Below are 20,007 nucleotides of genomic sequence, written 5' to 3' on the forward strand. Positions count from 1 at the left end.
GAAGCGGACGCTCCAATATCCTGAGCCTTAATGACGAGTATGATGACCTGTTATTGGAAAATAGCCCAATTAGAGCCGACACGCGACCGAGACACGCGGGAATTACGAGTAATTCTATTAGATGGTAGAGTGGTTTTAGCAAGTGTTTTTTGAGCTGCAAGGTCGCCTTTTTTAGTTTACTAGATTTTGCCTGCGGCTTTGCCCGTGAATATTGGTCTGTCACAAAAAGACTATATCGCGATTGTCCGCTTTAAAAATCGGGATAAAAACTATCTTATGCTTTTCGCTGGGTCTCATAATAACTCTTAACTCTATATCACCAAAATCGGTTCAGTGGTTAAGAACAACAAAATCCATTCATCATCACATTATAAATTTATAATGTTAGAACGATTCCGCGTAGAATTCTGATTAAAAAGATATGATAAAAAATATAGAGATAATTAAGTTTCTCAGACTCTAATGACTCTAAAGATAGGTATTATAACCAGTATCTTTAGTCATTATATTTTATTATTGTTTATAAGAAAAAATCTAGTTCGTAATTTTAATAAGACCTAAATAAACTAAACAGATAAACATAATTCTTTGACCCGTGGTCATTGGTGTAAGCTATTATCTCTGTTACATCAGCCTGTGACGGAAGTACTTATTTAAAATTTTACAATACCTATTTATTGATAAAGGTGCTCCAAGTCTCCAACAGCAAAAAAAAAACATAAGACTAACGCCCGTATTCACAAACATACTATGAGGTCTCACAGTGCGCGTGGACCCACAGCGTCGCACACGAACCAATCACAGAGCTCTATTCACCGTTGTGCGTTCGATTTGCTGCTTCACTTAAGCAAGTAAGACTAAAACAGATACTAACGCACGTATTCACAAACATACTATGAGGTCTCACAGTGCGCGTGGACCCACAGGGTCACACACGAACCGATCACAGAACTCTATTCAACGCTGTGCGTTCGATTTGCTGCTTCACTTAAGCAAGCATCGTTTGTGAATACGGGCGTAAAACAGACACTAAGTACTTACGCAGTCTCTCGACGCTTAAATCTAACTAAAATGTCGCGGCCAGCCAGACGGATCGTAAACTGATAATAGAACAAAAACAAACTAATGAACTAGACTAGGTTGTGGTTGTACTATGATCATGACGAGTGCAAGTGCACTAAGAAAGACCTGGATGGACCTCTAGATAACGGAATCATCTGTCACTTAGTTAGAAATTGTTGTTTAATTGAAACACGTGATATAACTTTATCAATAAGATACACTTGATGAATTTATTACAAGTGAATCATTATAGTGAATAATGGTAAGGAAGGGCTACTTAGTCGACAGAAAGCATCTCTATTTGGATGTAGGCTGCAGAGCAATTTTGTAGTTTCTTTACTTTACATTAAATCACAAACGTACATCACATCGACATAAATCACAGACGACATCGTAAAGGTAGCAGGGAAGCGCTGGATGCAGGCCGCTACCAATCGATCAACGTGGAAAGCATTAGGGGAGGCCTATGTTCAGCAGTGGACGTCCTATGGCTGAAATGATGATGATGATGATGTCATTAAACTACATAAGCTCAATTGCCTTAAAGCTCTATTAGTCGTCCCACCTCCTCAACCCGCCTGGCCAGCGTGGGGAGTGTAGGCCAAATCCTCTTGCCTCTGGTGAATTAGAGGGTCGTGCTCCTGCAGTGGAGACTAATTATAACTGCCTCTGTGGTCTAGTGGTTAGACCACCTGCTTCAGACGCAGAGGTCCCGGGTTCGATTCCCAGTGGGAGCCGATTTTTCTGTTCGGTTTGGATGGTGGTAGGGGCTTGTTCTAAGTCCGCCTGGCTAGCTACCACCATCTTACCTAAGTCTGTCGCCATAACAACATGTTAACAGCATTGTTGTGTTCCGGCAGTTAGAGGTAAGATAGCCAGTTCCTCCGTGGTTGAGGATTCCGGGTGAAGCTCGCTTCCACCTTCGGCCTGATCGTCACTTACCATCGGGTGAGATAGTAATGAGGCCAAGAGCTTCCTCGTTGTGGATAAAAAAAAACACTGATGATGATGATGAGTCGTCCCACAACACAACAAAAAATAGTCGTTTTCTGAAATTATACAATTTTCTGCGTTTCTTTATTACTTAAAAACCCTACGAAGTACCTATTATAAAACTTGAAAAACATAATTTAGTTAAATAGTTGTTCTCAAGGTATGACGCGTGACGTGATCATCAAGGTCCAAATAACCCTTTCCATAAAGATGCACTGGAATCTCAAAGTTATAGTGTCAATTTTTTGACGTTTCGACTGGTATACCAACTGGTCAGTGAAACAGCGCGGACTGGCCTCAAGTAGATAATGGACGCATCCGCCAGCAAGACGCTGGGAACGAGCTGTGGTCCAGAAAATACGGCTGGCTATGTATATGAATTACAAGGTCGAGTGTCTGTATGTATCACTTGGTTTTTCTCATGTGAGCTATGACTCAATAAAAAATATGGCCTATGAAATCCATGAATTTACCATTTGAGTCCATTTGGTCCAATAATGTTGTAAGTGCAAAAGTTTCTATCAAGGCGGCTTGGCTTCTCTGTTTTTAGTTACTGAAAATCCAAAAAGATCTTATCCTAAACCGATTAATTAATCCTTTTGTATATAATATTTTAAATATCCTTTTGTATATTTCATTGTTTTTTATTTTATTTTAATCCACTACCATACCTTGAGCCTTGTACAAATCAAACGTGCCTAAAGTACAATAGGTTACACAACATACAATCTACTTACACGTTTTTTTGGAATTTCACACTTATTACAACTGCTCACATGCCTACATAATACTATAAGTAGTAACCACTAACAAGAATTGTAATACATATTCTTCCCGGAGCAAGACTCAAGGGCCCTTATGTGCAATTGCTTCTCTGAGATGCCAGATGTCAAGTGAACCGTTTGTCGTTGTTTTGTTATGCAAGTCCCTACATAAAAATAGTTATTGATCTTGATTTGTCAGTTGTCACATCTATTATGGTCATTTAAATAAAAAAAAAGGTAAAAAGGGCCCCTAATGCATGTTTCCATACTTCAAATTATCTTTATGCGTCGCTCCTGTAAAATTGATAAAAATCAGTTACGCCTCTTCGTGATTCGACCCACGATTGGCTATTTTACACTAGTATTAGCCATATTATCTAATGTTATAGTAATCGTCAGTGGACGTCCTATAGCTGAAATGATGAGGATGAATGTTATGGTCACTTGATTAAAATTTTTGCGAGACTGCCACTGCTATTTTTGCAAAGCATCGGTGCTATTTTCCTTTGTTTCCAAGTAGAGTGCTAGGGACAAGTTTTAATCATTCATCAACATTGTGAAAATGTTAGGTAAAGACTGATGAAAAGTCTTATCCTACCTGTACGTTTCACAGTAGGGCACTGTCTTTCTAATTTTTAGTTCTAGTCTGCTCGCCTACAACTCTAATAAGTAGCCCTCTGTAATTACATAATACTTATCACGTTTTTCATTAGCTAATATGGACAAAGTTTTCCCGATACATAATACAAAAAGTTACTTAGTTCATCAAACATACATAGTTTGATACAACAACTAAGCCTATCTCTCAATGTTATCTCATAAGGAGGTTAAGCCGTCTGGACAATCTTCGGAACTATAGCGTTTATTTTTATATTATAAATTATTTGTGTAATATTTATATGTATAAGAATCCTTATCGCATATCTTATCGCCGTAGTACGAGCTAGTTTGGGCTAGGTAATTCGTCTGATATTTGAACAATTTGTACTTCCTTTTATTTACTTTTACATAAAAAGCAAATATCCTGAATATCTGGTATTTGTTACCCATAATACACTTGTCATGGCGTAAAACTATTGCATGTAGAGCCACAGAAGTACTCGTAGTAATGCAGTACATACGAGTATTACACTTATTTTGTAAAATGACTAATTCTTATAAATGTTATCTTAATACCGCAGACTAGGTTAAACAACTATTGTGAAGTTATATGAGTACTTAATATCTTTGATGAGTTCAATGTCTTAAGTCTCTACAAAATGGTAACAATTAGGTACTTTGCGAAGGTAGTCAACGATTTTGTCGCAGATAAGCCATGACTAAACACATTCATAGAATCCTTTCATTTTAATACGTGCCCATAGAATTTGGGAATTCGGTTGATAAAATATGATTAAAATCAATCGAAACAAAGTCTGAATTATCTTAATGATCTAACAAAATCAAAGATAATTTTACCAAATACTCCGTTTCGAATATTAGCCGATTTGCAAGGTTTCCAAAGTCCATTGGATGATGACTGTGCACTCTGAGATGAAGGTCTTTACCAAAATGATCATCTCCATAAAACTAAGCAATTATTTTCGTTGATTGCTCACACAGTCCGACCCACGTGGGTTCCATAAAACAATCGTGCGCAGACGGCCCCTGCGCATTGTTTCGTCTGCTGTTGACATCGCCGTTATATCGGCATTTATAACCACAACAGCATACTTACTTCAATGAGTTATTTTAGGATTGTTTGAACTTTGATTTGTTATTCATTAATCTCACCATCGTAAAAGGCAACTAAGGGACAAATATTCGAACTTCAGCATCCCCAATCTGTCTGGGAAGACGCCAGCGTGGGAGAATGTAGGCAAATCCTCTATTCCAGTGGTTCTTAACCGGTGGTCCGCGGACCACTGGTGGTCCCTGGAGGCATTCCAAGTGGTCCACGAAGACATCGTAATAAACAAGTGACGTGACGTGATGAGTCGAGTCAACACAACGCAAACGACCTCTCCTTTCATAGGATATTGAAAAAAAAAGTGGTCCCTGACAAGACAGAAATTTGTTAAAATGGTCCCTCGTGACTTAAAGGTTAAGAACCACTGCTCTATTCCCTCTGGTAAACTAGAGCGTCGTGCTCCCGCAGTGTAGACAGACTTTTTGTCGGCCTATAGTTGGATCGGGCTATTAATCCGTATGGATTGTATGATAGTGCGCACGTTGCACCGATTTGGTATCGGCCGATTCTTCATACAAAAAATCGGGTCCAACTATCGGCCAACTAAAAAAAATCAGTAGTCTGCTACTAGGCTAAATGACCTGATCCTGATGATGATGGTTCTCACCACTGAAATTCCTGCATTAACCAAGTACAATCTAACAGCTTGACTTTTTTCAAATTAGCGGTGCAAAATATTTATAAACAGACCTTTTCAGGGACGTAACGTCCGAAAAAAATGAAAATATGAATCTGCTCTACCATTAATTGCATGATTTTCAGGACCGTCGTGTAATTAATTTTAATGTAATGCAGTACATAATTACAAATACAACTTCATTATAATAAAATTACGTGTACGTAATTGAATTAAAACTACATGATTTAGACAATAATACCCTTGTGCGTCTAAAATTATACACATCTAGTATGCTAACGTAATATTTGAACTTAATTCAAGAATAAGTAGTCGAACAGTATCTAAGGATTAGTTACAAAAAGAATATCCTTGGACATTTTTACACTGCGCTTCTAGGCCCAAACTAAGCAAAGCTTGTACTATGGGTACTAGACAACGGATATAAACATACTTAAATACTTTTTTTTTTTAAATACATACTTAGCATACATAGAAAACAAAAAAAATATGTTCATGCACACAAATGTTTGTACTGTGCGGGAATCGAACCCGCAACCTCCGGAATAGTAGTCCGTTTCGATCGAACCACTACACCAAACGGCCGACGAAGAAGAAAGATACGAGTAAAAAGCCAATTTAAATCAACAGATTATTCAATATGAATCAATTCAAGTGGAAATAAACCAAATATCTATAAAAGAAAAAAAACACAAGAGGAGCAAAAGAAGCATTGTCCTACTAATAAACATCTATCAGTTAACAAAACAAATAAAATTATATTTTTTATACAAGTTACTCGATGACTCGATTTGCACAAAGAGTGATAACCATGACTGTAAGTTTTATACTCAGTAAGTACCACTCTGACGCATAAAATGGATGTGTTTTACAAGTGACAACTTGAGGAACTTTAATTTATCAATTTAAGTATTGAATAATAATATATTTTATCATCCAAATATCTCTATTATCTTGTTTTGATTTAATTATAATCTTTGAGGTTTTGATTAAAAACAAAAACATTACTACAATCGACAGCCCATCACGCTATGAGTTTTTGTTGAAAAATCCCACTTATTACTATATTCATAGGGCACCAACCATACCTTGATTGAACATCGACTGTTGTACAATTTTCATCCAAAATTCATTCAGATCATGTCAGGTGATGCTGCTAAATTATTTATCTACTCTAGATATTACAAAGAGGAAAGTTATGATTGTTTGTTTGTATTGAATAAGCTCCGAAACTACTAGACCGATTTGAAAAATTATTTCACCATTTCATTCCTACATTATTTCTGATGAACATAGGCGGTACTAATTTCGTCAGGTCAGCTAGTTAGTTTAGCATTATACATAGGTACTAAGTATTGCTAGTCACTATGAATCTTTGCTTTATTATCAGAAGGAAGTATTTTTATTTATTTATTAATACTTTTGCCCATAAAACTGTACAGTGGCGGACTTAATTCCAGATGACATTATCTGCCAGTCAACCAGTATTTATTGGTTACAACACCCCTCTCCATAGTGACTAATTTTATTGTAATGATATCTAAGTATGTACTACTACCTATTTCGATAAACTCGGACAAACCCACGCGCTCGTACATATCTCTACTATACCTAAGTTCAAATGCTATTATTTATTTTATCAAGGAAATACAAACAATTATGTAATTAGGCACTGTGAAAATATAACAAACATTGCAATTGAGGGTTGAAATGAATTTAATCTTTATAATTAGACAAGAGACTTTTAAGTATCTAGGTAGTACCTAATGGATAATAGCTAGAACCGAATGGATACCTATTAATAGAAGGATATTACAAGTATTATTAAAAATACCAGTCAAAAGGCGTCAAAACAACGCCTCATTTATTTGTTATCGGGATATTTTGTTAATTGATTTTTGTTAATGATCTGAATGCAGTTTTATCAGTATTTAGGTAATAATGGCCCAATGAGCCGCCATAATAAGGTGTCTTTGGCTGGCTTTATTTAAAAGTAGCTATAATAATAATAAAAATTGATGTTTACTTACATTGTTTACCTTGGAATCGAACAACTCTAACTACGAGATCGCGGAGAAAATGAATCGAGATGATACTTCGTTTGAAGGGCTATTCTGGTTCCATTTATTTTGAGGAATGAAGAAAGTGGTTGCCTTGAGTTTTAAGATGTGATTAAAATGTAGATGATATCATGACATGATAAGCGTGAGGAGCCTCATGTTTATTGCTCTACCTATTTAAAATTCCACAGCCGAAATGGTCACTTCACGTCATCACGTCTTTAAAATTCTATTTAGGCGTTCACCTTAATATTCACATTTTAATTAACTCACTTAACTGGACTGTTCACTAAGACGTCACATAAAGTTGCAAGTTTATTACTACACTTCTAATTTTAAGAAAGACAATAAAGTTTACTATGAAGACACATTATTTAAGATTACCTAGAATACGTGCCGCACGCTTTGATTAGATTAAAGTATTTCCAGAATGTTTTCAGTAACAAAAATCTATAAATAGTATCTTTTAAACATTCCAAAAACTTTGTATCCCCTTATTTGTTTCGTAACTTCCGCATCATCGGCGATCAATTTATGGGTTCGAGTGTTATCGAACACTATCGCGACAATCAGTGCACGCAAATAGCTCAGGCGCAGGCATGCTCGCTCTTATGTTGTTTGTTTCCAATTTATTCTTTACACCATCAATATTAGACACAAAAGTCATTCACATTGTAGCTGAAACATTTCTACCACTGCTAACAGTGTTTAGAACTTCAAATATCGACGATTTTCTCGAAAAAAATATTTTGACTAAGTTTTTCTAACGAATCGATCATCGGCCTAAATCTGAAGTTATCACAAAATCAACGAGCCTAAACAAAAGACGTGACTATTTGGTACATCGTTATCACTTATCGTCTAACCGGCAAAATCATTATCAAGCCGAAATCCAGTTTTATCTATTTGTTTACGCAGGTGTGCTAAAAGTACCTTACCTTTTCACGCGTGAAAATTTAAAACAATTTCCGAAATCCGAGCTTGCACAGTTTTAAAACAACACACTCATCTCCAAAACACGGTATTGAATGAAATTCTTGTCACTTCATTGATTGAAACTTGGTAGAGTCGTAATGGAATGAATTAAATATAAACTAAAAATACTAAAATGCGTTCGTAGGAAACCGCGCGATCCAAAACTTTGTGAGAAGACGCGTCAGGCCGTGCCCAAACCCGCGGTAGGACTGATAACGGTCGTCGATTCACTCGATATTATCAACAAACTGTGGATGAACTTACGAGTTAATGAGACAAAGATATGTCGACCACTTTATTACTATTTGTTTTCGTTTAATGATTGAGCCTATTTACTAATTAGGTGTTTGTAGTTGGCAATTAACCAAAATGTAGAGCTAGGTAGATAAGTAGTCAGATGAAAAATGCCAGAAACGACATCCTACTTATTAATACTTCTAATTGATTAGCACTTAGGTACTTACTATACGTAGTTTGAGTCAATAACATTCGTTATTAAAAATAAATTAAACAAAATGTTTTAAGCATTCAGTACTATACACACACATCCAATAATACACGTCCCAAATAAGTATAGCTTGCCCTAGATTAGACCACCACTTCGGGACAACATATGGGTTGGTGTATGGTGGTATATGAAGTTTATAATTATCGTTTACACTTAGTTATAGGTTTAACTATTGAATAAATGGCGTAGAGCACTGGTTGCAGATTTAAAGTTGTAGGAACGAAAACTAATTTTTAATTAGTCATCATGATTAGGTAATGTTTACGTAGTGGGTTTGTATTTATTTTATTTTAATGTTTGTTTGTTACTTATCTCGTCGCGTAGAAACACGTTTGCTTAGGGCTTGATAAGAAAAACTCATAGTTTTACCATATGGTTTTACCTAACTAATTAATAAATAATAAATACCTACACACACACTTACCTATTTAACTACAAATGTTAGGTTACTTTACAAAGTACACCTATTTAACTACAAACTATTTTATAGACACGACACTAAAATAAAATATCGCATTAACATAGGTAAGCCATACCTATTCTTACATAGTCTTCTGCGACCAATAAAAATACCACAGAACATAGAAAAAATACTAAAATGAGTTGCACCATCTTAATTTATTTATGCGTAACAATAACAATAACCGGTGCTTTTTGTATGGAGTTTGACAGATTTTTGACGTTTGTCAAAGTTAAAGTAAGATGGTGCAACTCAGCCTAAGTAGTAAAGTGTAACTTCGTGTTTATTTTTAAATCTGTGTCTAAAGTTTTTTAAATGATAAGGTTCTGGCGGATATAAGATGGATTAAATGTATTTTTATCTCGCTTGTAATTAGTGAGACAATTAAAAACAAATTAAACGATGAAGAAAACATTTCAGTTGTTTTAATTACACTCAAAAGCTTGATAAAGGCTGAAACATATTTAATTTCATTCATTAAACAGCTTTCAAGTCAAAATGAACTCAACCCTGTAGCAAATTATAAATATTCATGCAAATCTGATATTCCTGTGAAAACATTTACCGCAAGCTTACTCTTAATTGCGGTTTTGCTGTTATTAATTTAGTAGGCGTTTCGCGTACCGTAATCGTTCCATCGCTTTCAGTAGTACAGTCCGCGTCAAATAGTTCGTGACACCCAAAATCTATACTTATAATAAATCTGTAGAGAGGTCAATTCTGTACATGAAATATATTTTCAAAATAACTATCAGGGGGTGATAAGTGATCGATACTGATACCAAAAATGCAATCAGTAAAATTTTTGTCTGTCTGTCTGTCCGTCTGTATGTTCCTTATAGAAACAAAAACTACTCGACGGATTTTAACGAAACTTGGTACAATTATTCTTCATACTCCTGGGCAGGTTATAGTATACTTAGGAATTCCCACGGGAACAGGAATTCGCGAGAAAATCCTTTTGTATGAAAAATCTAAACCGCTTAAGTTAGACGCTTGAAATTTGGCATGCAGGTACCTTAGTAAACTTAAAGCTTAGTTACAACAGAATATTGCAAAATTCCCACGGGAACGGGAGTTAGCGGGAAAAAACATTTGTATGAAAAAGTCTAAACCGCGTAAGATAGATGAAGGAGGTAAAACGGGATCCACGCGTACGAAGTCGCGGGCGGCCGCTAGTAGCGAATAAGTTCGTAACACGCCTTTGTTACAATCGGAATATGGTTGTGTTGTTGTCTTTTTGGTCACTTTGGGTGTCATGAACTATTTGACGCTGACTGTACCTAGGTTACGTAGGTGCTTAAATGGTAGTAGTGAGGTAGGTAAGTTAAATCCATGATAGTATTATCATCACATTGGAATTATTTTATCGCCACCATACAAAGAAATGATTAAGACTGAGTTTAAAACAATTTTCATATCTTTTATGCAAATATTTAATTTACATACTTATCTACAGTGAAACTTAAAATTGCTATTATATTTTTTGTCTTTTTGGTGCAACCTGCAATATTAGCCTAATTTATGTTGCTAATGCGTCCATTTTGACGGTTTCATAGATCTAAATGTGATCAATTCTGCATACGAATCTAATTTAAAACAAAAGTAGATAAAATATTAATTTTGGTAAGTATGTAAGTGATTTAAATATTAATTTTATTCTTAACACACTTACAATTTGAAAAATATAGGGTGTTAGGTTAGGTTAGGTTAGGTTAGGTCATCTGTTTTATTTATTTCAAAATAAGTACTGTAAAATCTTACTACTTGGGCTACGTCTTAAAACTAATAATGCTTACCACTGCTACATCTTACGAGTATCACAGCGTGTATGTCGGTTCTATTGTTTATTTACTTTTCTTGCTAATAATACTTCAGGCGCTTTTTCAGTGTTTTTATATTCTTTTGATCTTCAATGGAAACGATCCATGCAACAGCTGCAAAATCTTTTACCAATTCGTAAGAACCGAGGCCAAACTAATCCTAATTTTGCGTTATATGCCAAGAAAAAGGTATCTTTTATATTTTCGACATCACGGTTCATCAGTAGAAATCATAGAGGAATTAAAGCCTCTATGGTAGAAATACATCATGCACTTTTGTATTTACCAAGTTACCAGCGGGTTATTTCCCCAACAGAAAGATGATAAAAGTATCTCCTTCCCATACTACTGGGTAGACCAATCCTTTTACATAACGATATTGCTAATTTACCGTTATCCGTTATAATTTTTATTCACGATGTTCAAGTCTGACCAGCCTGTATACAGGGTGTTTGGCGGAAGGTTAGACAAACTTCGTAGGTGTATAGGTAAGGTCATTTTAAGAATACAAGTTCGCCTATTTGACCCTAAAAAAGTAGCTCATCCTGTATAGTTACCACCAAATTTACGATTTTCATATTAAATAGATACCGGTTACTACTCATTTTGTAGTGATAAAAACATAAACTTATTATGCGGCGTATTATGTTCTACATTGAAATAATTTATTTCTTTAGAATGTTAATTAATTTATTTATTTATTTATTTATTCATGAATAGAACGGTAACGGTAAGATAGAGATAAGGTAAATGGCAACTAATTAGGAAAATTGCATATAACCTATTAAACTGCTTTTTAGTGTTTATTATTACCGTTTTATGACGTGTAAAATAAAAGTTAGTAATTTGAATAAAACTCAACATTATCAAAACATCATAAACTATATTTAAGTACAAAATACAAATGTACAATCATAATAATACAAAATGTTTAAACTATTAACAATACTTATCTACACTCTACTATGTACAAATTATAGAATAAGAATAAAGCTAGTTAACAAAATTATAATTTGACCAGATTTTTGTCAAAGGTAAACAAAACTAATAAAAATAGCATATAAAAATAACGATTTGGTTGTTTTTTTTTTTACATTTTTATAGTATTTTTTGCATATTGATTTGTTTACATTTGTCAAAATGCTCAATAATCATAAGAATCCTAAACAATTTATATGGCAAAGTCTGGAACACTTAAAACGTAGGTAACTATTGATTGACATTCTTTGGACATATTCCATTTCATAAGAAAACTATAACAATCAGTCGAAAATATCATTTTTGTATTATTTTCCAGGGAAAAGATTAAAATTTTGTTTTAAGACTTCCTTAAGACTCTATTTTCGTAAATACTTGTCACACAAGAATACCCTGTACAAAATGTTATGTCAGGGTTTCAATATACTAGTCACCAGCATAAATTAGCTACAAAATAACGAATTTCCTCAACGAATTTCGAACTTTAAATCATCAATATAAGTCTTAAAATCTTTGAGAAAATTTGAACATAATCGTGTACTTATAAAAAAGTTCATAAAACAAATGGAAGAGCAAATGAAATGATACTTGCCTTCGGGATTTGAATCACATTATTGGTTACGCTATGTGATGTCAGTCATTTTAGATCTAAATTTATTTAAATACCCTCTCGTTAGAAGACAATTTTGAAATTAAGGCACTGATACAGAAACACACATTTTACTAACATTAAATACAACAGATTCGTTGTCACGAATGATCCTGCTTTATACATAAGTGTTCAAAATCAACTAAGAAACTGTGACTACGTCTTTGGGACATTCACATTATTAAATAGTAATACTAGCTCCGGAGTGTAATGTTTTGGTGCAGTCATGTTTGGAAAAGTCACCTTATTATGCTTAGTTACAGTACAATTTTGTAAAACGTGTGTAAAGAAAAACACAGCAAATGTTAAGGTACAGATACACCATGCTCATTACTAGCACGAAAGCATGCCACTATCTAAAGCCCGGTCTGTGAGCACGTAGAATTTTGTCCAATGACCCCTAGCTACCCATCCTTATCGCTCGCGCGTAATTACGTTGCTGTCGCGCTCACACAGTCACCCGTCGCAGAGTCGTGACAGCAATATAATTACGACTATATTGAGCAATTAAGTACTTCATAGATGTTCAACGGTGAATTGTCAAGAGGGCGCTACTATCAACACTGGATTATTAGTTCCGATTATTGCCACGTACCTTAGAATTATGACATTTACAGGAGGGTGCTACTATTAATACTGGGGTATTATTTTTATTTTTGCCACTTGACATTTCAGAATCTTGGGACGCGATTGTATTAAGAATGCTAATAAGCATGACATTTTATGAAAGTGTATCCGTACCTTACCTTTGTGAACATTTCTTACGCACTTTTCACTGGTACTATCTTTTGGTATTTTTCACTAGTATAATTGTACAGTCAATTTGGAAGGTTTTCGAACTAGACTTTGTTCGTCACTGAGCTGCGTTGGTACTTTCTTCTGACGAAGACTCCGAGAGAATAGGCCTCGTCTCCGACGACTTTAATATCCGTTTGAATAGAATTATTATACCTGGTACTAGGAGAATTACGCCGATTACCTGCAAAGGAAATAAAGCTTAGTTTTGACTGGTACAAAATATTGGAATTTAATGTGTATAATTTAAACTCATATTATCATTGGACATTTTGCAAAGCGCCATCTAGTTCTAAAGTAAGAAAAGCTTATGTGAACGGCATATCAAGCCAAAAACGCTTATTGGGCGATAAGTCTATTAGATACCAACGAATATAAACTGAAGAATTATTAACTGAAGAAACAGCTTTTATCCCTGTGAACGTCAACGTAAACGGTGTTTGTTTAAATAAAATATTTGTATTTCTCATGGTTCAGAACTAGCTAGTAAAATACCACATGAATATCACAGTTGCACAGAAAATATTTTAACCTATGGACAAAACCACTCACATGATATTACGCTTAATGAAATCCAAGCTTGTAGTACAGACGAAATAAGTAAGATAATAGATGACTTGGATGCTAACACAAGCACCGGTTTAGATGGAATCTCCACTAAAGCAATTAAATGTATTAAGAGTCTAATCGTTGAAAAGAAGTTGTCGCTCTAGCAAGGGCTCGTGGAAATATCTCCGAGTTTTTCTTTGGCTGACAATAGACCCGATATTTTTTTTTTTAATTCAGACCGCGGTAACAATTGATTTAAATAATGTCTCGATTCACTAGTAGACTTGACGGGTTACAAAAAAACTACTAGAAATTGTACAGCAACATAACTCAAAATTTAATTTATTTTTGAAGTAGCTGTTTCTTGGGATATTTATTGGTTGATTTACGTATCAAATGACAGAATGAAAATATTATTTGCGCAAAACTTTTTTGTTCTTAAACGTTACATGTTGGTTCGTTCGTTTCAGCCGAAAGACGTCCACTGCTGGACAAAGGCCTCCCCCAAGGATTTCCACAAAGACCGCTGCTCCGCTCGCATCCAGGCGCCTCCCGCGACCTTCACCAGATCGTCGGTCCACCTAGTGCAGCGGTTCCCAAACTTATTTTGTCTACTGCCCACTTTGAGAATAAATTCTTTTTAGCGCCCCCATTTGTAGTCGAGAGTCGAGTGCTCAGTCGGTGTCTAAGAGACCTCCTCGTAAATGACGCCTCCCAAGCCTCTACACAACCTCTCTGGCTCGTGGTCGCCACTCAAGAACGTTACATGTTCACACTTTTTCAGTAACTTTGTGATGATTGTCAACTTACAGTGAGCGCGATGAGCCCGTACGGCACCCAGTACCGCAATCGTAGCGCAAGGCGCGCCTGCGCGGCGTATTCGGGCGTGGTCTGCAGCTCCTGCCGGAACCAGAACATCGGCACCAACGTATCTGGGTCCGGCAGCACGTTGTTTAGCCTGGAGGTGAATTTGAGTGAGTATGAAGTAAAATAAAAAATAAATAAAATAAATAATAACTTTATTGACATAAAAACAAGTACAGTATAAAATTGCGAAACCCCTGACTCCTGTGCTAGGTGTATGTACCTGTGTTACAGGAGCCAGTGCCCACACTTAAATCGGTGAACGGTACTAAATAAAGTTATTTATCACAAATGGTAATTTTGAAAATTAATTTAACTTAACAAGCATATTAAAAATTTTTTTGAAATAAACTTAACAAAAATAACAATAGTATTATAAGCATGTGTGTGTGTAGTGTGTGTGTGTGTGTGTGTGTGTGTGTGTGTGTGGGTGTGTGTGTGTGTGTGAGAGAGAGAGTGTGTGTGTGTGTGTGTGTGTGTGGTGTGTGTGTGTGTGTAAGTTAGAAGTATAGTTTGATTATTATTTGAGTGATGGGTACTCAATACATTGACTTCGTGACGAAAACGCGAGGCCCGGTTTCCACTAAGGCGAAGCGGAGCAAAGAAGTGTTGAATAACCAATCACATTTTATTTCCACTTCTCTTTTTCACTCCGCGCAGCGCTGCTGCCAAATACTATAGAAAAAATTGATAGCCCGACACCTCTCCACTTCGTCTTGGTAAAACCAGAGTAAATACAAATGAGTAGGTCATCTTCATAGAAACGAACCGAGCGCGGTTTGTATGTGAGCGCGCGCCAATACGTATGCGGCGCGCACGCACACACTGACAAAATTCGGGGCACCTCACCGCTAATCAACGCTAAAGAAGAACGGTCACGCCCCATACAAAAAAAACCCAGACCCGACAGAAACGAGACATACCTCAGTTTTTTTGTCATGTCTTAATTAGTTGAATTATATATTTTTTATATTCGAAATCTATGTATAACACCAAAATATTACCCTTTGTTTTTGTTCAGGCGTTATACAAAAACTAATACAAAATGCCTATTTATCACAAAAATTGGTAAATGTGTGTACCTAAATGTCTATTACAGCTGCTATGGAATGTATCTAGGTGACCTGGAGATACAGCCGGATTATACAGGGTGGTTATACATATGGAACGATAAGTGATCTCACTCGATTATTTCTAAACTATACAAGATATCGAAAAACTAATTACTGATTCTGAAAGTGCTTTACGAGCTCTTTTAAATGGATTATGGAAGCTGGTAACACTGAATTTTTGGATTTTGTAACTTCTCGTTTCCACCCTGTATAATCCGGCTGTATCTCCAGGTCACCTAGATACATTCCATAGCAGCTGTAATAGACATTTAGGTACATACATTTACCAATTTTGGTGATAAATAGGCATTTTGTATTGGTTTTTATGTAACGCCTGAACAAAAACAAAGGGTAATATTTTGGTGTTATACATAGATTTCGAATAAAAAAAATATATAATTTAACTAATTAAGACATGACAAAAAAAACTGAGATATGTCTCGTTTCTGTCGGGCCTGGGTCACAGATGACCGTTCTTCTTTTGTCAGTGTGTGCGTGCGGGCGCGCTCACATACAAACCGCGCTCTGGCGTTTCTATGAAGATGACCTACTCATTACTCATTTGTATTTACTTTGGTAAAACCGAGCCATATGTAACTTGTTTAACTGTTTTTTCTCTTCAATTGGTTCAGAACTAGCTAGTAAAATACCACATGAATATCACAGTTGCACAGAAAATATTTTAACCTATGGACAAAACCACTCACATGATATTACGCTTAATGAAATCCAAGCTTGTAGTACAGACGAAATAAGTAAGATAATAGATGACTTGGATGCTAACACAAGCACCGGTTTAGATGGAATCTCCACTAAAGCAATTAAATGTATTAAGAGTCTAATCGTTGAAAAGTTAGCATCTTCAATAAACACCTGTCTTAGACTAGGTATTTTCCCTGATACACTTAAATTAGCTAAGGTTAGTCCTATACATAAATCGGGTCCAAAAACTGACCCCAGCAATTACAGGCCGATATCAGTGTTACCTGTAATATCAAAAATATTTGAAAAACTTTTGTACAATCGGCTTAATGACTATCTTACCTCAAAGCATTTTCTTATCGACGAACAATACGGATTCCGCCCAAAATCAAGTACATTAACAGCTGCCATAGACCTAATAACTAAAATTAAAACTCATATTGACAAAAGAAATATTGCGTTAGGTATATTTATTGATTTAAAAAAAGCTTTTGATACTGTAAGTCACCAAAAGCTACTTCTAAAGCTAAACGACATAGGTATCCGAAATAAAGCGCTAAATATATTTGAATCATATCTGCAAAACAGGCGTCAAATTGTTAAACTTGATGATTTCGTGAGCAATTCTGAAGGTATCTCATTTGGAATACCCCAGGGATCCATACTCGGGCCATTGTTGTTCCTGATATATGTTAATAACATCAATAAAATAGGCCTAACCGGCTATCTCACACTATACGCCGATGATACATGCTTATTTTATTTTGGTCAATCCATCCATGAAATCATCACCGACGCTCAAAAAGACCTGGACTTGCTAAATAAATGGTTTCTGCAGAATTTGCTAACAATTAATACACAAAAAACGTCATATATGATCTTATCTGCAAAAAATAAAGTAATACCCAAATATAATGCGCTGAGAATAAATAACGTAACTATCAAAAGATCCTACCAGGAAAAGTACTTAGGGTTACTTATAGATGACAGATTAACTTGGAGACCGCACATTGACTATGTTAAATCAAAACTAACATCATTACTAGGAGCACTTCGAAAGATTTCACATTGTATTCCGAAACAAATTAAACATACTGTCTACAATTCCCTGGTAAAATCTCATTTGGATTATCTTATTGAAATTTGGGGATCTGCTGCACCAACCAATATTCATCCATTACAGAGAACCCAAAATAAAATTGTTAAAGTCTTATTCCATTATCCTTTCCACACGCCCACTAATGAACTATACGTAAAAACTAAATTATTTAATTTATCACAGCTATACAGATATAATACATGCATTTTGATTAAAAAAATTATAACTGACACTATTAAAACTAATATAGAAATAAACATAAAGAGTAATACACATAACTTAAGAAATAAATTTAAACTCAAAACAATAACGCCAAGGACCAATTACGGAACAAAAACTGTACTGTTTGAGGGAGCACAGCTATTCAACAGTTTGCCTGACGACTTGAAGGATTGTGAAAGTTTACATATTTTTAAAAAGAAACTTAAGATACACATAGCAGGCTAGCAGCTACTAGTACCAGTGGCTAATTTGTAACTTATTTATTAAATATTTTAGTATCTCATTATAAGTGAAATGTAAATTTCTTATGAGAATAAAGTTCTTTAAACCTAAACCTAAACCTTGTTAGGGTCATTTTATTTAAGAAATCTCCCACTTTGTGATCAAGCGTGGTATATTGCAGACAGCTCTTTGAACGAGTCAAGTAATATGGGTAAGTTCTCTGATATTACAGCGAATGTGGTAAATAGTCCAGACTTAGGTTTACGATTCAATGAAGGGCCGCTTCAATGAAATTCGATTTTATTTTAAATATTATAACGTAACACTGCCCGTTACTCAAATGTCGCCCGACCGTAAGACCACACTGTTCATAATAATTATTATTTATTTTATTTTTTATTTTATCCACAACGAGGAAGCTCTTGGCCTGTATCTCACCTGATGGTAAGTGACAATCAGGCCGAAGGTGGAATATTCTGATGTCCGCGGGACACTGCCCCCCCCCCCCCCCCCTTTAAAGGTCTTTGCACCTCCTCTCGCGGGCGTGCCCCCCATTCAGGGAACCCCCTGCTCTAGGGACTATAACGGCCCTATGCCGGAGCTCTAGGGACTATAATGGCGCGCACTCATTCCATGTCGCCCAAGTGCCACGGGACTATGGACCCTATTCCGGTGCTGTAGACACTATAATGGCGTGCACTCACACAATTACGAGATGCCGCCCAAGTGCCACGGGACAGTGGGCCCTATTCCGGTGCTGTAGAGACTATAATGGCACTTACGCGATGCCGCCCACGTGTCGCACTAGCATGTTGACCTGAAGCTGCGCGGCCACGGCCAGCGGCATGCCCGTGAACATCTCCAGTGACAGCCTGAAGTTGTGCTCGCTGCAACAGAAACAAAACATACCATCATACATAAAGCCCGGTCCGTGAGCACGTAGAATTTTGTCCAATGACCCCTAGCTACCCATCCTTATCGCTCGCGCGTAATTATATTGCTGTCGCGACTGTGCGACTGGCACCCGCAGCGAGTGTGCGAGCTATACGGATATACGGACCAGATTATAGCTTGATCATCACGTTTAACCCAAAGGACGTCCACTGCTGGACAAAGGCTTAGACCTTCAGATCGTCTCACAGTGTGTTATGGGACTGTATAAACGGACATTCTCATTGATTTGATGAAACGTATAGAGCTCAGTTATACAAACATGATAGTAAAACTCCCGTTTGAAAATTCCACGTAGTTTTCGCGGTATAAAAATTCAAAGTTACCTATTTTTTTACTTCAAAATTATGCAAAAATATTCTCACTCGTTAACTAATAACATTTAATTCAAAATTGTTATAATACTTCATAGAGCTCTTAAAACTACACGTAATAAGCGTATTAAGTGCTTCGTAAACGCATTCAGTTAATTAGGAAAAATGATTTTAGTGATTTTTGTTTTTATTTTTTTTCTCAATTATACCTTAATATATGCAAACATTTTTAATTGCAAGATATAGGTAGTCTGATATTCAATCTAATTGTATTAATAAAATCAGCTTTAAACTCCGTGATATATTTGAGAAAAAACATAAAACGTCTTAATAAAATTTTTACGAGTCTAGGGTCGACAATTTTGGAAGGAATAATATTCATGTCTAAAATGTTTTAAATCCCGCCTGTTATGTGCATAGTGTTGAAGGTTCTAAAAAGTCACATTCACATTGTTTTTAACCGACTTCAAAAAAAGGAGGAGGTTCTCAAGTCGAGTCTTTTTTCTTTTTTAACACTCTTATATTAACTTAAGTTGTAT

The 20,007-nt window shown here is 35.7% G+C and overlaps 2 protein-coding genes across 2 annotated transcripts in view; both read right to left on the reverse strand.

Moving 5' to 3' along the window:
- The window catches only part of LOC135072727 (protein peste-like), a 36,176-nt gene extending 27,758 nt beyond the window's left edge, over positions 1-8,418 (reverse strand). The window contains exon 1 of the mRNA XM_063966754.1: positions 8,184-8,418. The gene's annotated coding sequence lies outside the window, so the exon portion shown is untranslated. The remainder of the gene's footprint in view (positions 1-8,183) is intronic.
- A 3,456-nt stretch (positions 8,419-11,874) lies between these two features.
- LOC135072726 (protein croquemort-like) overlaps positions 11,875-20,007 on the reverse strand; it is a 45,219-nt gene continuing 37,086 nt past the window's right edge. Inside the window, exons 9-11 of the mRNA XM_063966753.1 lie at positions 18,986-19,090; positions 14,793-14,940; positions 11,875-13,617 (exon numbers count right to left, since the gene is read on the reverse strand). Of these exons, the coding sequence (XP_063822823.1) occupies positions 13,492-13,617; positions 14,793-14,940; positions 18,986-19,090 (379 nt within the window). The 3' untranslated portion in view covers positions 11,875-13,491. The remainder of the gene's footprint in view (positions 13,618-14,792; positions 14,941-18,985; positions 19,091-20,007) is intronic.

The sequence above is a fragment of the Ostrinia nubilalis genome, chromosome 6 (genome assembly GCF_963855985.1).
Source record: "Ostrinia nubilalis chromosome 6, ilOstNubi1.1, whole genome shotgun sequence".
In the NCBI taxonomy this organism is placed as follows: Eukaryota; Metazoa; Arthropoda; class Insecta; order Lepidoptera; family Crambidae; genus Ostrinia; species Ostrinia nubilalis.